We start from the raw sequence: 18,717 nt of genomic DNA, 5'->3' as shown, positions 1-18,717 counted from the left end.
TGGTTCCCCTGACAAATGCCATAAAATATAGTTTTTTACTAATCGACTGATATTTGTGTAAATTTGCTAAACAAATAAGGAGACTGAACGCACGCTGCGTGATTTGTGACGTTTAAAGCGTCTCTACGTATTTCCGGTTTCGTGGCGAAATACACAAGAGAACAGTTTCAAGAGAATCAGCTGATAAACAGAGGAAAACATGATTTCAGTAACGGATTCACAGAGTAAGTGCATTTCAGATCATCTGTGCTGAATGATAGTGACGTTAGTTTGGATAGAAATACTGGAAATGCCGCTTCTAAGGCAGAAATGTTCTGAAAGTGTTGAACTGGAATGAATGGGGATGTGAAGCGTGGCCTTTAACAGTAAAATCAAATCACTGTAATATAAATGTTAAATATGTAATCTGTCTGTCTGTCTGTCTGTCTGTCTGTCATCTGTCTATCTATCTATCTATCTATCTATCTATCTATCTGTCTGTCATCTGTCTATCTGTCTATCTATCTATCTATCTGAGTGTTTGTCTGTCTATCTATCTGTCTGTCATCTATCTATCTATCTATCTGTCTGTCATCTATCTATCTATCTATCTGTCTGTCATCTATCTATCTATCTGTCTGTCTCTATCTATCTGTCTGTGTCATCTATCTGTTTGTCTGTCGTCTGTCTGTCTGTCTTTCTTCTGTCTGTCATCTATCTATCATCTGTCTGTCTGTCATCTAACTATCATCTATCTATCTGTCTGTCAGTCGTCTGTCTGTCTGTCATCTATCTATCTATCTATCTGTCTGTCTGTCATCTGTCTATCATCTATCTGTCTGTCATTCATCTATCTATCATCTTTCTGTCTGTCAGTCGTCTGTCTGTCTGTCTGTCTGTCTGTCATCTATCATCTGTCTGTCTGTCATCTATCTATCTGTCTATCTATATATCTGTCTATCTATCTGTCTGTCTGTCACTATGTTTTTGGATACATACCATGGTATTATTTGAAGTATCTTTGACAACTATGTAAATATCGTGTTATGTAAATATGGTAGTCATGTAGTACCATGATATATATCGAAGTAGCCTTATAAAAATGTACCATATCTTTACCACAGTTCAGTTATTTTAATATGTACCATGGTATTAAATGATTACCATATTTATATACCATGATATTTACATAGAAATATGAAATATTTTAAAGTATACCATGGTATTACCATGGCACCATGTCTAAAAATTGCACTAATAAACTTTCTTCTTGTGTTTAAACAGAGATCGGGATGGGGTTGACGGGGTTCGGTGTGTTTTTCCTCTTTTTTGGAATGATGTTGTTCTTCGATAAAGTGCTCTTGGCTATTGGAAATGTAAGTATGAACATAGAAAGAAAGTTTGTACTTGTTTGAATAGAGAAATGTGATGCTCTTCTCTTGCTTTGTTCCAACGATGTGAATGTGTTTGTCTGTTTGTAGATCTTGTTTGTTGCAGGTCTCTCTTTTGTTATTGGACTGGAACGGACGTTTAGGTTCTTCTTCCAGCGGCATAAAATGAAAGCTACTGGTTTCTTTCTGGGGGGTATTTTCGTGGTGCTTATTGGCTGGCCGATCATAGGTGTTGTTCTGGAAATCTATGGATTTTTCCTTCTATTCAGGTGAGTTTTGGAGTCTGTCAGTGATGTATTTTCTGGGATAGGAAATGCATCAGTAAATGCACAGTCTAAAGTTACTGATTAGGAGAATATCACAAAAACATGTTCAAGTCACATTTCACATCAAAATAAAAAAAAGGCACTGTGAGCTGTGACATTATTTTTATGACAATCAAAGGAATATTCCGGGTTCAATACAAGTTAAACTCAGTCAAAAGAATTTGTGGCCTAATGTTGATTACCACAAAAAATAAATTGGACTCGTCCCTCCTTTTCTTTAAAAAAAGCAAAAATGGAGGTTACAGTGAGACACTTACAATGGAAGTCAGTGGGGCCAATTTCTGGAGGGTTTAAAGGCAGAAATGTGAAGCTTTTTAATTTCATAAAAGCACTTACAATAAATCTTCTGTATTAGACTTGTGTATTATTTGAGCTGTAAAGTTGTTGAAATCATTGTTTTTATGGTCGTTTTAGAATTTTAAGGTTTGCGGCGTTATGTCGTTATAGCAAAGAAGTTGTTAAATTGGCTATAACTTTACACAGAAAGATTAGTAAGTGATCATACTAAAGTTTATCATACTAAAATCATGTTTACACACATATTGTTTACGTCTTGTGGCTATACTTTTGAAACAGTGAGTATTTTTAGGTTGAGAGTTTGGCCCCATTGACTTCCATTGTAAGTGTCTCACTGTAACACAGATTTTGCCCTTGTACTTGTATCTTGTACCTTAGTGGTCAAAAATGACCAGAAAGACAAAAGGTGTATTTGTGTATATATATATATATATATATATATATATATAAAAATAATAATAATAATAATATATATATATATATATATATATATATATATATATATATATATATATATATTATTATTATTATTATTATTATTATTATTATAATATTTTTTAAATTATTTATATATATTATTATTTATTTTTTTTAATTATATATATATATATATAATAATAATTAAAAAATATAATAATAATAATATATATATATTATTATTATTATTATATTTTTTTAATTATTTATATATATATATTATTATTATTATTTTTTAATTATATATATTTTATGATAAAAATAAACCATTTTTTCTTCTCCAGAGTTATACCAATAATATTATGCAATTTATTATATATATATATATATATATATATATATATATATATATATATATATATACTTTATTTTTTTTTTTTTTTTATGCTATTTGGATCTTTTTTTTACATGTTAATTTCTCAATTTGAAAAGATGGACTGCTTTGCTGCTAATTTATAGATTTTATTTGACAAATTTCAGAAAAATGCTCTGTGTTGTAGTCTCACCACTTCATTTTTGTGTGTGTGTATGTGTGTGTGTGTGTGAGAGAGAGTGTGTGTGTTATGTTTTGCACTCTGGATGTTATATAGTATCACTCCTTTTAAATGTGTTTTTTTCTACATTGTGGCTGATTTATAGATTTTATTTCACAAATCCCCCCCAACACACTTTTTTATGACCATTTAGACCTTTGGAATCAAGTCCATTTTTTGTGTGTGTGTTCAGATAGCAAGTGGGAGCAAAGTCACCAAGTCTTGTACCTGTCAGATAAAGGAAACCATTTTTATTAAATCAGAAAAATCGATTCTGGTAAAAAATGACCTAAAGTAATAGGAGGGCTAAAGAAAAGTAGTTACAAGTCTATATAATTTTTTGTTGTAATCAACATTATGCCACAAATGCTGTTGATTGAACTTAACTTATATTGAACCCGGAATATTCCTTTAAGCACATTTCCAACCCACAGTCTCAATACTGTAATCCATCTTTATGAATTACTTTTGAGTTGTTTTGTGATTCAAGGTACAGAGAGTATAACACATACTAGGTGTATACACATTTAAAAATATAAATAAAGTAGTATTAGTTTTTGCATTACAGTACTAGGAATATTTTTGCTTTGATAAGTGATAATTTATGTGCATAATTGTGTTGAAAATAATGTTATAATGCAAAAAAACAAATACATCTTAAAGGTGCTGTAAGCAAAACAATTTTTTCATGGAAATGTATGCAAAAATATCCTACTTCCTGAAAGATATTAATGAAATAAGTGTCGTGAGATATTGCACCGGTCTCTGTGACAGCTCTAGACTCTTTAAACAGCAAATAAAAAAGTGTCCGCGGCAATGACACTTTCTGCCTGTCAATCATTTTGCGTGTTTTCATAGTATTGTAGTTGCAGTGAATTATTGAGGTTTAATGCCATTTTTATGGCATGTTGTTCACAACAGTTGTCAGCTGAGGGCGCTATTTTGCTGCTGTTGTTTTTGACAACCGTTTCTGCTGGTGTCGGTCTCAATAAAGCTCATTTGGTATCTTTGGAGTTCGGGGTTTTGGAAAAAAGGGGTGTGGCTAATCCAACAGCTCAGGTTGGGGAAATTCTAGAACGGCTAAAATCGCTTGCAGCACCTTTAATGGTAATAAAAATTGGTTTTAATTTTCACCAGGGTACCCGCCCCAGATATTAAAAAAATTATTAAATTCATTTTTTAATATTTAAGGCTATCAAAAGACTCTTAAATAAAATACAAGAAGTCTTAAATATTGTTTGCTGAGGCCTTAAAGTTGGGGCCGTGAATAGAGAAGATGCTTAAAACAGCAAACGTGTGTTTTAATTGGCTGTTAATAATTATAGTAACTGATTTGCATGCTAACAGAGTTGTTAGAGTGGAACGGGACGCCCTGAGGTGGATTATGAGGTGAAGTAATCAAATACCAAACAATGAGTAAATGTAAGTTTAACAACAGTTGGAGTTTTTGGACTGGTTAAAAGCATTTAACATTAGGTAGATGCATTCATAATGAATTAATATAGTTTAAGTGTTCATTTATACATATAGACAGTAAAGGTTGTACATGTTAACAATAGGTTATGCATTCATAATGAATTCATAAGACATTAATTGTTTTAATATTATATCATATTATATTATTTAATAAGAAAACACATAAATGCACAATATAATATAATAAACATGTCTAGAGACATCCATGTAGCCTCAGTGGTTTTGTATTGACCTGCTAATTAATTATTTAATGTGTTTTTACACCATTTGTTTCACTGCGAAAGTGGTCTTAAATGTAATTCCTCCAGAGACCCTGTTTCACTACACAAATTATTTCTAATTTATTTTGATTTTGCCGTAAAACTTGACCCTTGAGAGATTTACCCTTGTACTGTACGTACTGATTAACCAACTCTGTTCTGTGCAATCTTCCAAACAGGTCAAAAGGTTGATATTTCATTTTAGTTTGCCATCTTCATCTATTTCCAGGGGCTTTTTTCCAGTGGCGGTGGGCTTCATTAGACGGGTTCCCATTCTTGGATCTTTACTCAATCTTCCTGGTATCAGTGGGGTGAGTCTGACATAATTTGCCGAGTTTTCTTTTCATTTATTTTTCACTAACTTGAAGTTTACAGTTTGAACAAACATTGGACATTGTGACTACAATGAAATGTCTCTTTCTCTTTCAGTTAGTGGATAAAGTCGGCGAGAGCAACTCGATGGTATAACGGTCACAGGTTTTGTTTTTAGTTTCTATGAGTGGCTCATATTTATATTTTTCAAAATTTGTGCTTCTGGCTTGGCGTCTTGTCGGTCAACACTCTTTGAATGACTGAGATTAGATTTTTTTATACTGTACATGTGGAGAAGTGTTTTTGGGGCTCATTTCCACACCAAGTCCAGCGCTGTTATTGTTGCTGCATCACACGTCGGCCTCCAGGGGGCGATAGGGACCAGTGCACCTCAAAACAACAGCGAGTGGGACGAGCGAGTGAAGTTTTACACCAGTACTCTATTTTTCGAGAAAATGAATTAGGTTCTGAATGAAGGTGTTACTGCATTTTTTTTTATTGCGCTTTTATGTGCCAACAGTTTTTTTTCTTTTTTAAATTGTCAATATTCGGAGGCTAATTTGGACTTTTTCAACTTGAGCTCCACCTAGAGGAGTGGAGACTGTTTCATCTCTACTTACTCAAAGAGGAAAATCAGCAACTCTCGTGAAATGCTGTTGTTGTAATAAATTACTGACTTGTTTAAGTATTTGTAAATACTCGAAATGTGAGACTAATGTACATTTTTACAGACAAAGATCCTGTTTAATAAATGGATTATATCCTGTCCTGGTATTTCCTGCCAAACTTTGATACACATCGTATTTTTAATAAGTAGATATTTTTAGCATGTGGTTTACACCTTGCATATACTTAGCAAGTACATGTAATTGTACAATTAGCAGTTTATATATATTTTTACAAAAAACAAACAAACATGCAAAGTGATCATTTGCAAAGACAAGCATGTTTTGTATTTATAAAGCGTAACAGTCTGGTTCCGGAAATCAAGATCTCATTAATATTCTCCATAGGCAAACTGATTTTTAACGATAACTTATAAAGCTTTAAAAACAGACCTATCGTGAGGTCTGTGGTTGTTACTCGATGGTATATGCTTCTGTTGAAGCCATCAGTTCATATTATTTCATCTTCATTTAAAAAAAAACAAAACATGGTTCATAGTGGAATTCCTGGTGAAGAACTACATTACCCATGATCCTTCTGAGAAAGATCCACCAATCAGAGAATCGTGGCGAACAAAGTGCACCAAAAGAGCTCTGCAGTGACTTATAATCAACTTTAAATCAATCGTTTTATATATTTATATAATTTTTAATTCGATTACGTCACTCGCAATGCTTCATGTGATTGTAGTTCATTCCCTCATGAAAGACGTTAAGTAAACAGTCTTGTACCTTTGTCTTTTTGTTTGATTTCCAAACACTTTTTTGCTTCAAATCAAAGTTTGTAATGTTGTGATTCACTTCGGAGCTTTTAAGATGGATTTTGTGTAATCCCTATGGAAGAGATTAATGGGGTAAAATACTTCCGGAATCCAGACGGCTGAAAAAGTGGGCGCTTTATTACTGATTATTGCTTATAAGTACAGAATCCAGACACCTGAAACATCTGAAATGAAGATTGCTAGATCTGAATTGGTTCTTTCAAAAACATAAGACCCCAGCCAGGTCTCCTAAGCAACCAAATTGGCCCAGTTGCTAGGGAGGGTAGAGTCACATGGGGTAACCTCCTTGTGGTCGCTATAATGTGGTTCTCGCTCTCGGTGGGGCACGTGGCGAGTTGTGCGTGGATGCCGCGGAGAATAGCGTGAAGCCTCCACATGTGCTATGTCTCCGCGGTAATGCGCTCAACAAGCCACGTGATAAGATGCGCGGATTGACGTTCTCAGACGCGGAGGCAACTGAGATTCGTCCTCCGCCAACCGGATTGAGGCGAGTCACTACGCCACCACGAGGACTTGGAGCGCATTTAGAATTGGGCATTCCAGATTGGGGAGAAAAGGGGAGGTTTGAAAGATTACATCCAAGACCGCCGTTTAAAGGTAAGGTGCATCATTTTTGCGACCACTAGCATTATCAAAAGCAATGACCCTTCTCAAACAGGTTTTACAAACTGAAAGAAACCTAAAAATGGCTTACGTAGAGTTGCATATTAAACTGGCATAGAAGAAAGTACTTTAACAGACAAAAACAACACACTTCACCTTTAAATGCTCAGAGATACACACCAGTGAATTAAAACTCTCCGTTATGAATTAAACTTAGTGTTTACAGATCCTTAAGATCTTTCTGGATGTTCCCCAGCATGTCTGCGCTCTTCTTCAATTGAGAAACTTCATTGCTGGTCAGGGTCATGTTGACCACGCTGCCCACACCAGCGCTGTTTAACACACACGGCAAACTCAAAAACACCTCATCACTGATCCCGTACATACCCTGAAACAAACATAGTACAGTTTATTGTTAGTTACTTGATTGTTAAATAATGCTCTAGACTTGTTCATTTTATAGTCTGGAAGCTGTTGCAATTCATATATTTGATACATAACATGTTCATCAACTTTTTGTTATTATTTTAGATTAAATGGATTAAAATGGATGTATAATGGAAAGTGGCATTTTTAGATGGATTTTTCAACAGTTTTAATCATTTTTGGCCTTCTAATTGTTCACTTAGTCCTGCAGTGTGACAAATTAATGTTTAAAAGTGCAAATATTCCATATAATCTTTCTAAAATATGTAATATCTTAAACGAAAACTAAGGGAACAACAGCATACAGATGGGCTGTTGTTTTTATATTTCATGTGCATGTACGATATATCAGTGACTATATTGGTGTCTGCCAATATTAGTGCTTTTTTTTTTTTTTTTTTTTTTTTTTTTTTAAGCATTATTGTTTTGGTCTGATTAGCCCAATACTAATGGAAGCAGATAATATCATGCCTTATTTTATTTTTTTTAAATATTACAAATAAACTACAGGGTTCTCACACTTTTTTGACCAATTTACTTATATATTATTTATATAAGTCATTCAGATTACTGGATTAAAAATAATGATCATTTTATAGAGATTGCACTCATGAAGAACAATTTTATAACAGAGCATAACTAGAATAATGTATATTCAAAATAGTAATTTCCATGACTTTTCCAGGACAGGAAATCCCTGTTTCCCTGATACTTTCAGGTTTTCCATGACCGTGGGAAACCATGAAACTGGTCTATTTTTCTATGTCAAAAATGTCTAAATTAAGAGAAAATAGGTTTTTGACCCTCGTATTGCATTCAGAATCTGCATACACATTTTGCATTTGCGGGTCAGTTTTGACCCGGTAAAATTCAAGCTTTTACATCATTCATAACCCGATGGTTTTCATCTAAAACTATATTGTAAGTCATTAATAAGTTCTTAAGTCTTCATACATGTAAAAATACTTATATTTTTGTCATGATCACTGACAAATATAAAAATTATTTAATATGCCATTTTTTAGAAATAATAAAATGTAGAAATTCTTTGACATTTCAAAATATACATTAACTACAGCAAAAAGTGTGTGTGTCTGTGTGTGTGTGTGTGTGTGTGTGTGTGTATAGAGAGAGGATGAGAAAGAGGCTAAATATAAGTGAAGTGTTTATAAGTAAAAATCTAATTCACAGATGTACAAAAAAATCGACATAATATCATGTGTATAGCCACAAATGATGCCCGGGTCAAAATTGACCCGCGAACACAAAAGATGTAACAATTGTTTTAAATGGCTATATCTCTTAAACAATTTGATAAAAAAATCTGAATAAAATGTATTATGTGTATTTTGATAGTCTTGACAAAGTCCCAATGTTTGGTTCACATACTAAAACTATGTGGTATTTAAAAATAAATGAACACAATGTATAAAATTAAATTACGTTTTCACGCCTGATTTTACCTGTGAACTTGATGGGGAATAAAAGAAGGAAAAACACTATAGATTTTTAATATATCAGTTAATGTATATAACATAAACGTTATAATATCTGTGCATCACATTTCTCAGTCAGTTACTTTCTTCTTTAACATGATATTATTGTATGTAAGGTGGACATCACTGTATGTGTTCTTAAAGTTCTTCAGTTGTAACTGACCTTCACCATGGTGGAAACAGGATGGACTCGGTTCAGATTCTTCATCAGACTCTCCGTCAGATCCGCTACGCTCAGACCGATCGCCCAGTTGGTGTAACCTTTCAGGCGGATCACCTCGTACGCACTGCCGCAAACACACACTCATCATGGTCCATACAACACAGACACTCTCATTCTTAGACAGATATGTTCAGAATGGTCTACTACTCATGCTATTTATGTTAAATGTACCTGTCTACGACCTTCTTGTGCATTTCTTTCCAGTTCTCTCTGTCCGTATCTGTTCCGATGTCTGGATTGAGTTTCTGGAGACTTACACCTGCCACATTAGTGCCACTCCAAACAGGAACTGCAAAACAAAAACACCACAGCACGTTGTCGACCAATATAACATTTTACAAATCTGATGCCAGTATTTAGTGAGCAGGGCGGCTAATGGCCGATATAATGTCCAGGGATTAAAAACTAAACATTTTTCATTTCGGTTCGTTCAGGAACGTTTTTTTCCGTTCCGTGTCCTGCGTTCCGCAGCCTCCTTTCCAAAGGGTAAGCAGTTAGAATGAAATAAAAGAACGATTTAAAATGTTCAATACCAGTTGCATTGATTTACACACCTGTGACCTGGTCTTGAAAAACAAGCCCAAAATAAGCTATTCGATTTTTTTCCCATGCGGGGGGAATTGTTGGTATAGAAATTACAACAAGCATTGTATACAGCAGCATTTATATAATGGTCTTTTCAATAAATCTATTTTTAATGTTAAATACATCCCCCAAAAAGAATTAATTGTACATGCATTTATATGTTGCATGTCTAGATGCATTATAAATGCACTATATTTTGCACGTCTAGATGCATTATAAATGCACTATATTTTGCACGTCTAGATGCATTATAAATGCACTATATGTTGCACGTGTAGATGCATTATAAATGCATTATATGTTGCATGTCTAGATGCATTATAAATGCACTACATATTGCACGTCTAGATGCATTATAAATGTACTACATGTTGCACGTCTAGCGCATTATAAATGCACATGTTGCACATCCACATGCATTATAAATGCACTATATGTTGCACGTGTGGATGCATTATAAATGAATTATATGTTGCACGTCCACATGCATTATAAATGCACTACGTTGCATGTCCACATGCATTATAAATGCACTAAATGTTGCATGTCTACATGCATTATATATGCACTATATGTTGCACGTCTAGATGCATTATAAATGCACTACATGTTGCACATCTAGATGCATTATAAATGCACTATATTTTGCACGTCTAGATGCATTATAAATGCACTATATTTTGCATGTCTAGATGCATTATAAATGCACTATATGTTGCATGTCTAGATGCATTATAAATGCACTACATGTTGCACGTCTAGATGCATTATAAATGCATTATATGTTGCATGTCTACATGCATTATAAATGCACTATATTTTGCACGCCTAGATGCATTATAAATGCACTATATGTTGTACGTCTACATGCATTATAAATGCACTACATGTTGCACGTCTAGATGCATTATAAATGCACTATATGTAGTTTATATAGAGCTGTCTTCAGCATGTCATTGGAAGGCTACATCCACAATGTGCACTTAGGCAAAGAAATGTGTGATGCACATGCTTATTATGTTCAACTAAAAAGAAAAAAAACAGGAACAGGAAGTGGTGTAATTTCGAATATGTACTGTGAGAAACCCGTTCTCCCTGGTTATAATGAAAAAAATTATCGGAACAAAATAATAATGTTATTAAATGGTTACAAGTGTTTAAAAATAATGTTTCACTCCGAAACAATTGTAAGGGACTTATTTAAATATCTAAAATGTAATTATTGCATATGCACAAAAATTCCTCAAATATAATGAACGTAATATTTGACAACAGTGAAAGTGTGCATTTTTTTCAAGCAACAGGAAGTGGTATAATTTCGAATATGTACTGTGATAAACACTTTGGTCCTTTCGTTTAATAAAAAAATTATCGGAACAAAATAATAACGTTATTCACCAGTTAACAGCATTTAAAAACAAATATTTCACTCCAGAACAATTGAAAGAGACTTCATTTTCTTTTCAGTCGTTTGCTTTTTTTCTTCTACATTTTGTATATATTTTTTTTCTCCTCTTTTCTCCCCAATTTGGAATTCCCAATGCACTCTAAGTCCTCATGGTGGTGTAGTGACTCGCCTTAATCTGGGTTTCGGAGGACGAATCTCAGTTGCCTCCGCGTCAATCCGCGCATCTTATCACATGGCTTGCTGAGCGTGTTACCGCGGAGACATAGCGTGCGTGGAGGCTTCACTCTATTCTCCGTGGCATCCACACACAACTCACCACGCGCCCCACCGAAAGCGAAAACCACATTATAGTGACCACGAGGAGGTTAACCCAACGTGACTCTACCCACCCTAGCAACCGGGCCAATTTGGTTGCTTAGGAGACCTGGCTAGAGTCACTCAGCACACCCTGGATTCAAACTCGCAACTCCAGGTGTGGTAGTAAAACATGCACAAAAATTGCTAACATTTAATTAGCACAATATCTACTTAAAATTGACTAAGAAATATTTGAAAACTGTGAAAGCGTGTAACCATTTACAAGGCTGTCGGTACCAGGCACATTGTCAGTTTGTATATCGGTTTATCATGTGTGACCACACACACATATAAACTCTTATCAGTGACACAAAATCTCTGAATCTGGCCCGTCTCACCGCTGGAGTCTCCGTGTTCTCCCAGAATCCATCCGTTGAAGCTGGTGGGGTGGATGCCCAGCCTCTCGGCCATCAGGTAGCGGAAGCGGGCTGAGTCCAGGTTGGTTCCACTGCCGATTACGCGGTACTTGGGCAGGCCGCTCAGCTTCCAGGTCACGTAGGTCAAAATGTCCACTGTGTGGGTAAAAAACTGTGTGAGCCTGTTCAAATGAATTACAATTTATTTGTGTGCACACTTAGCTATAGTTTGGGAACAACTATGAAAAACAATAACAGTCCCCATTTATATAGCTGTGTGTGTGTGTGTGTGTACCTGGGTTGGACACTACGATGAGTATGCAGTTAGGGCTGTATCTGACGACCTGAGGAATGATGTGTTTGAAGATGTTGACGTTTCTTTGCACAAGATTCAATCTGCTTTCGCCCTCCTGCTGCCGAACGCCTGCCGTTATCACCACGATACGAGAGTTTGCCGTCACAGAGTAATCTAAGAGATCAGACGGACAGAAGGTCAATGTTTTGGCCTGAAACTAAACTAACCAGTGAATCATATGGAATAAAGGCATCCAAACTAAAGTAGGTTTCTTTTTATTGCCTGGACAAATGACAAAACCTCAAAAGTAAAATTGTATACTTCATAGAGCTATATAGCGAAGATCATTTGGTTTTGGAAGAATTTCGTGAGAAATGTTTTGGATGTGCTACCTTTGCCTGAGATGATCTTGGGTGTCTTTAGAAAGAGACTTCCATGTTGTAAGTCCAGCATCTCTCCTCTCAGTTTGTCCTCAACGACGTCCACCAGTGCCAGTTCATCTGCCAGCTCCTACACAGAGATGCCAGAAAACCATTAATTTTATGACTTTTTCATGAGTGAATATTAAAACAATCCCTGAAGTCATATAATGGTGTTTATAGAAGAACAAACACTTTCATAAGGAAACATTTTATTGTGTTTATTACAATGTCAGTACATTTATTTACATAGCATGTGGTTGATGTCAGAATTAGGAAATGATTAGCTAGATATTGATGTTTTGTTTCCTTGTTTATTTTTGTTAGTACATTAATGACCATATTGCACAATATTTCAGTGATGATGTCAGCAGTCAGGGGTCCAAATACCTCTTTGTTTGTACGTTTCTTTTGCTCTAGCAAAATGCTTATCTACTAAATACTTTCATAAATAAGACACCGTATCAGGGTTAATGACGAATATGGATGTCTGAGATGATAAAAAGGAGAAATCTTTTAAAGTCTAGTTTAAAATGCATATGGCAAGTCCTTAGTATTCTTAGTACTGTAAATGTAATCTTTGTTTTCATGTCAGGATGTTTCATACATGTAAAAGAAAAAAAAACATTTATACAATTTCAACAACAACAACAACAACAACAACTTTTTTATTATAAATAGACAAGGTAAAAATATTGTTTATCACAATATCATACATTTTTTAATTATGAATATCATAAAGTTTTGTTGTGGCTATTACATATGATATTTGGGAACCTAAAGTAATCTTGACAGGTCATAAAATGTCAAATTTATTATAATCTTTAATGTCTTTATTGAACACATCCCATTAAACATTCACAATGCTGTGAAAAAAGTAAGTGAACCCTTGGATTTAATAACTGGTCGATCCTCATTTGGCAGCAATAACCTCAACCAAGTGTTTCCGGTAGCTGCGGATTAGACCTGATCAACGTTCAGAAGAAATTTTGGACCATTCTTACAGAACTGCTTCAGCTTAATCATATTCTTAGGATGTCTGGTGTGAACGTCTCTCTTGAGGTCATTCGACAGCATCTCTATTGGGTTAAGGTCTGGGCTCTGACTGGGACACTCCAAAAAGTGAATTTTCTTTTTTTTAAGCCATTCTGTAGTGGAGTTACTTCGATGTTTAGGGTCATTGTCCTACTGCATCACCCAGCTTCTACTGAGCTTCAGCTGGCACACAGCCACCCTGACATTATCCTGTAGGATATCTTGATAAACTTGGGAATTAATTTTTCCCTCGATGATGGCAAGCGGTTCAGGCTCCGTAGCAGCAAAGCAGCCCTAAATCATGATGCTCCCTCCACCGTACTTCACCGCTGGGATGATGTTTTCATGTTGGTATGTGGTGCCCTTTTTATGCCATACATAGTGCTGTGTGTTCTTCCCAAACAATTCAACCTTAGTTTCATCAGTCCACAAAACATTTTCCCAGTATCGTTGTGGCACGCAGTGGCTTCCTTCATGGTGTCCTGCCATGGACACTATATCTATTTAAAGTTTTCCATATAGTAGACTCATGAACAGAGATGTTAACCAGTTCCAATGATTCCTTCAAGTCTTAATCTGTCACTCTAGGGATCTTTTTGACCTAATTGATCATTTTGCGGTGTGCCCTTTGAGTCATCTTGGCTGGACGGCCACTTCTAGTGAGAGTACCCATAGTACTAAATCACCTCCATATATAAACAATTTGTCTTACTGTGGACAGATGAATATCTAAGCTCTTCGAGATAACTTTGTAACCGTTTCCAACTTTATGCAAAGCAACGATTCTTAAGTGTAGGTCTTCTAAGATCTCTGTTTTTCTAGGTATGGTCCATGTCAGCAGAAGCTTCTTGTGAATAGCAAACTCAAAATGTTTGAGTGGTTTTTACACGTCAAAGTATCTCTAACCTCTCGTTTCATTAATTGGATGCCAGGTTTGCCAACTCCAGACTCTAATTAGCTTTTGTTGACGTCTTTAGCCTAGGGGGTTCAAATACTTTTTCCAACCTATACTGTGAAATTTGAATGATGTATTCAATATGTACAAGAACAATACAATAATTTGTGTGTTATTAATTAAAACAGATTGTGTTTGTTCATTATTGTGACTTAGATAATGATCAAACCTGATTTTAAAACTAATTTATACATAAATGCAGGTAATTCTAAAGGGTTCACATACTTTTTCTTGCCACCCTAACCCTAACCAAACTGCATATTAAATAAGTTACAGTAAAATATTTTTAAAAAATGAGCTTTATTTCTATATAACAAGTTACAAAATACATATATTGTTGATATATTTGATATATAAATGATATCATATTTATACATGATATATTTTACAGTATTTTTTAATCTTTGTTAATGATAGTTAAAAAAAAAACAGTTGTTCATTGTTAGATCATGTTTATTAATGTTAGCCTTATTATAAACTGTTATTTCTTTTTAATCAGAAATGTAATGTATTCAAGCTATAGTCTGGATATTTTTATATATAATATTTTACATATAAGTGCATTTTTAAATGCATTTTTGAAAAGGAAGATACGGACAAAAAAATTGTTGCGCCAGTTGTTACGTTTTATTTTTTGTCCTAATTTTGTTTAATTCATTAAGAATGGGCTGTCTACGTCTGTGTTTGGCTTTGATTGTGTTCACCTTTACTCCTAATTGGACAAAGGGTGGACTGACATCAAAGACAAACACAAACATGTCAAAATCTATTGGAAAGTGACCCACTGACTTACTGACTGTTGTACAATCAATAAATGAACAAGGAGCTTATCCAGGATTGTGTTGTTATTTGGTCACAAAGTCTGAATAATATTGGCAAGTACAACTTATCTCAGTAAATAATATCATGATGTGCATGTAAACTGTGTCTCACCCGCAGAAGAATACTGACAGCACAGGCCATGCCAACCTGTCCCACCCCGACAACAGTCACTTTGTTCCTTGGGGGTTCAGCTGGACCACTGAACAGAGGAGTGATGAGTTTCTGAAGAACTGAGGCCATATTTAACACTGCAGAGGAACAGAAAACTTAATATCAAATGAAACACTTTTAATTTAGTAACCGCTCTGACTGATTCAGTTAAGGAATACAAAATGATAACTTGTGACTTGGGTCGTTTGAATTGATTCATTAAAATCACCAGATCATAAGAGTCATTTGTTCATGAATCAGACTGTGCTGTATGTTGGTTTTTGAGTGCAACCAACGAATACATCGTAATACAAAGATGTGTTGTTTTGGCGCTGTTTCGTACTCTTTTTTTATCTCATCACATTCAGACTGCAAGCTCATAACTCGGGGAAAATGTCATTTCTTTCACCATGGAGCTGAATATTCAGTAGCGGCGGAGTGCTACAGGACACACTTTTCATGAACCAATCCAAACAACTCATCAATTAATAAGTGGTCGTTTTGAATCAATCTGATGAACCCTTCACTCTGAATCAGTCAGAGCAGTTACTGAATTAAAAGTGACTCATTTAGGGTACCGCATGTCTTTGTCACGTCCAAACCAAGAACTGTTTTGTTTATTTAATGGTTCGTGAAACTTAAATGAGTCATTGCATTTGTTGTTTCTGTGGCAACGTGTAAATAAAGATACACGTTTGCATTAGAGGTCGACCGATAGTGGATTGTGCCATTAACTAAGGTGGTGGAAAAGGCAGATAACTGAGTAATCAGCTGTTAGTTTTTCAAATTGATTTACAGAATGCTAAAAAATGTTTTTAATCTTTCATTACTATGACGGGCACAGATTTAGAGACTACAAGAGTACAAAATGAATAAAATATTGAAGCAGTTAATTGCACAACAAAAACCACAATAATATTAAAATTTGGTGCATAATCCAGGACTATGAACAAGCCCTAAATACACTTACTTATTACGGGACTCTTATTTTGAAATGATGGAGACACAGCTCAGTTACACAGCTTTAAGTATTTACCAATTTAAAGGATTAGTTCACCCAAAAATGAAAATTCTGTCATTGTTTACTCACCCCTGTGTTGTTATAACACTATATAACTTAATTTCTTTTTCTTTACACAAAGGGAGAAATTGTGAAAAATGTTGTGTTCAGTGATGTCATACAATGGCAGTTTATGGTGACCACCTCTTCAAGCTTCAAAAGAACACAAAAGTATAATTCAGAAGTCTAATAAATTATTCCATGAGACTCATGATTGTTATGAAAGTATACGATAAGATTTGGTGAGAAACAAACTGAAATCGAATGTATTATTTAATGAAAATGTTCACTGACCGTTGATCTCCTGTGTGCGTTCATGATAGGGCACGAGAGCAACAATTCATAAACAGCCATTGGCAAAAAAAAACCCCAAAAAAAACATCAGAAGTTTTATTAAAATAATTTTGTATTTTTTATTTTTTACAAAATTCTATTTGATGGAATTATGGTATGAAATTAAAATATTTTTGGAGTGTATATAAATAATATATAGATATATTGTTTTTTTTGTTTCTTTTTTTTTCTTTTTACAAAATAATATTTGATGGAATTATGGTATGAATTTAAAATATTTTTTGAGTGTATATCAATAATTATATATATATATATTGTTTTCTTTTTTTTTTCTTTTTACAAAATTATATTTGATGGAATTATGGTATGAAATTAAAATATTTTTTGAGTGTATATATATATATATATTTTTTTTTTTTTTTTTTTTTACAGGAGTTTCTGTAGGAAACACTGGTTTCAAGAACATGGTTCTGCTGATCCAAAGGTGCTTCCATCGAAAACCCTTTATTTTGAAGATTGCTGTTAAGGAGACAAAGTAAGCTTCTGAAATATTTCTGAGAACAACAATCCCAGATTAAGTATTACCCTGCCTGGTTTCTTACCTGCTTGCTCATTTGAAACAACGTCACCAAGCAACTACTCCCAAAACATTCCCCTGTGTGTCCTTACATTAGAAACGGAGATAGTGGAAGTATCCACACACCCAGAATCCAGTTAAAAACCTGATTTTGTACTTAAATAATTCTGTAAGCTTGTAGACAATCACCTGGAAGTAGCAAGCAGATATTGTAAGAACTCACCTGTACACAGTTGCTCTTCTGTAAATCAGACCAAAGAATCACAAGATGTGAAAAATCTGCTCTAATGCAACAATCTGCCTCTTGTTTATCTGTTCCTGGTCTTTATAGATCAAGGTCACTTCTAGGACACACCCCCAGTGAAGTGGACAAACAAACACACACATACTGTCTGTATGTCCTGTGTAAACTCAAACACACTCTGTTTCTCAAGTAAAATGTTTTCTGCCAGATCATTTCAAATCAAGGTCATTCCAAACCATATTTTTAGCATTAGATAGCAAATCTAATTATAATGCCTCTAATTAAAACACATTATAAACATATTAGCCCTTGTCTTACCTTGTTTATAGAGGCTTTGAGCTCCCAGGTAGAAATACCACCATGAGACGAACATCATGGCACACTATCACAGGATATTTAGGGCACTGCAGTGCATTACAACATGCTGAGTGCCATCTAGAGCGCTGCAGCAGATATATCCCGCAGAAGAGAGTGAGACGAGGGCTGTCTAACCCTCTTGTGCCAGCCTCCCACTGTCTGGAGACAGCTAATGGTGTTACTGTAATCCCTTGACTGGTGTCATATGTTGTAACTGCTCTCTCACTTCATCTGTGGGGTGTAAGAGCATGTAAAATACATGGTGGTGTTTGAAAGGTGATTAAATCAAATGGGGCAACAATGTGAAAGGGTTCAGACAGTGGTTAGAGGAACAATGTTGTATGTTGACATTACTTTTTCTGCCATACAATGAAAGTGAATGGTGACCGATGCCACTTCCACACTAATCTGTTTGAAAACTCTCCTAAAACGTTCCTAACATTGTAGTTTCTCAAAGTACGCGGTTATGGAAAGTGTCCATTTTTGGTGGAGGAAAACGGCATTCTAGTGTGGATGTGAGGTGTAAACATAGCCAAATTAATGTGTCATACTGGTTT

At 34.8% G+C, this 18,717-nt stretch overlaps 2 protein-coding genes across 3 annotated transcripts; one reads left to right on the top strand and one right to left on the bottom strand.

Moving 5' to 3' along the window:
• Positions 1–114: 114 nt before the first annotated feature.
• Positions 115–5,817, top strand: LOC127435593 (vesicle transport protein GOT1B). Its single transcript, XM_051689155.1, has 5 exons — positions 115–224; positions 1,264–1,355; positions 1,461–1,639; positions 4,969–5,050; positions 5,169–5,817. Exons 1-5 carry the CDS (start codon positions 200–202, stop codon positions 5,205–5,207), a joined length of 417 nt encoding a protein of 138 aa, XP_051545115.1. The 5' UTR covers positions 115–199; the 3' UTR covers positions 5,208–5,817.
• A 770-nt stretch (positions 5,818–6,587) lies between these two features.
• On the bottom strand, positions 6,588–18,279 carry ldhbb (lactate dehydrogenase Bb). 2 transcript variants are annotated; one of them, XM_051689150.1, is made up of 8 exons: positions 18,122–18,279; positions 15,590–15,726; positions 12,640–12,757; positions 12,248–12,421; positions 11,935–12,108; positions 9,418–9,535; positions 9,187–9,310; positions 6,588–7,489 (listed from the first exon to the last, which is right to left on the bottom strand). In XM_051689150.1, the coding sequence occupies exons 1-8, from the start codon at positions 18,177–18,179 to the stop codon at positions 7,322–7,324; spliced, it is 1,071 nt and encodes a 356-aa protein (XP_051545110.1). In that variant the 5' UTR covers positions 18,180–18,279; the 3' UTR covers positions 6,588–7,321. The 2 variants fall into 2 exon arrangements, with proteins under 2 accessions (XP_051545110.1, XP_051545111.1); XM_051689151.1 differs by lacking the exon at positions 18,122–18,279 and adding an exon at positions 17,783–17,896.
• Between the last annotated feature and the right edge of the window lie 438 nt (positions 18,280–18,717).

The sequence above is a fragment of the Myxocyprinus asiaticus genome, chromosome 46 (genome assembly GCF_019703515.2).
Source record: "Myxocyprinus asiaticus isolate MX2 ecotype Aquarium Trade chromosome 46, UBuf_Myxa_2, whole genome shotgun sequence".
In the NCBI taxonomy this organism is placed as follows: domain Eukaryota; kingdom Metazoa; phylum Chordata; class Actinopteri; order Cypriniformes; family Catostomidae; genus Myxocyprinus; species Myxocyprinus asiaticus.
This window is presented reverse-complemented; position numbering and strand designations above follow the sequence as displayed.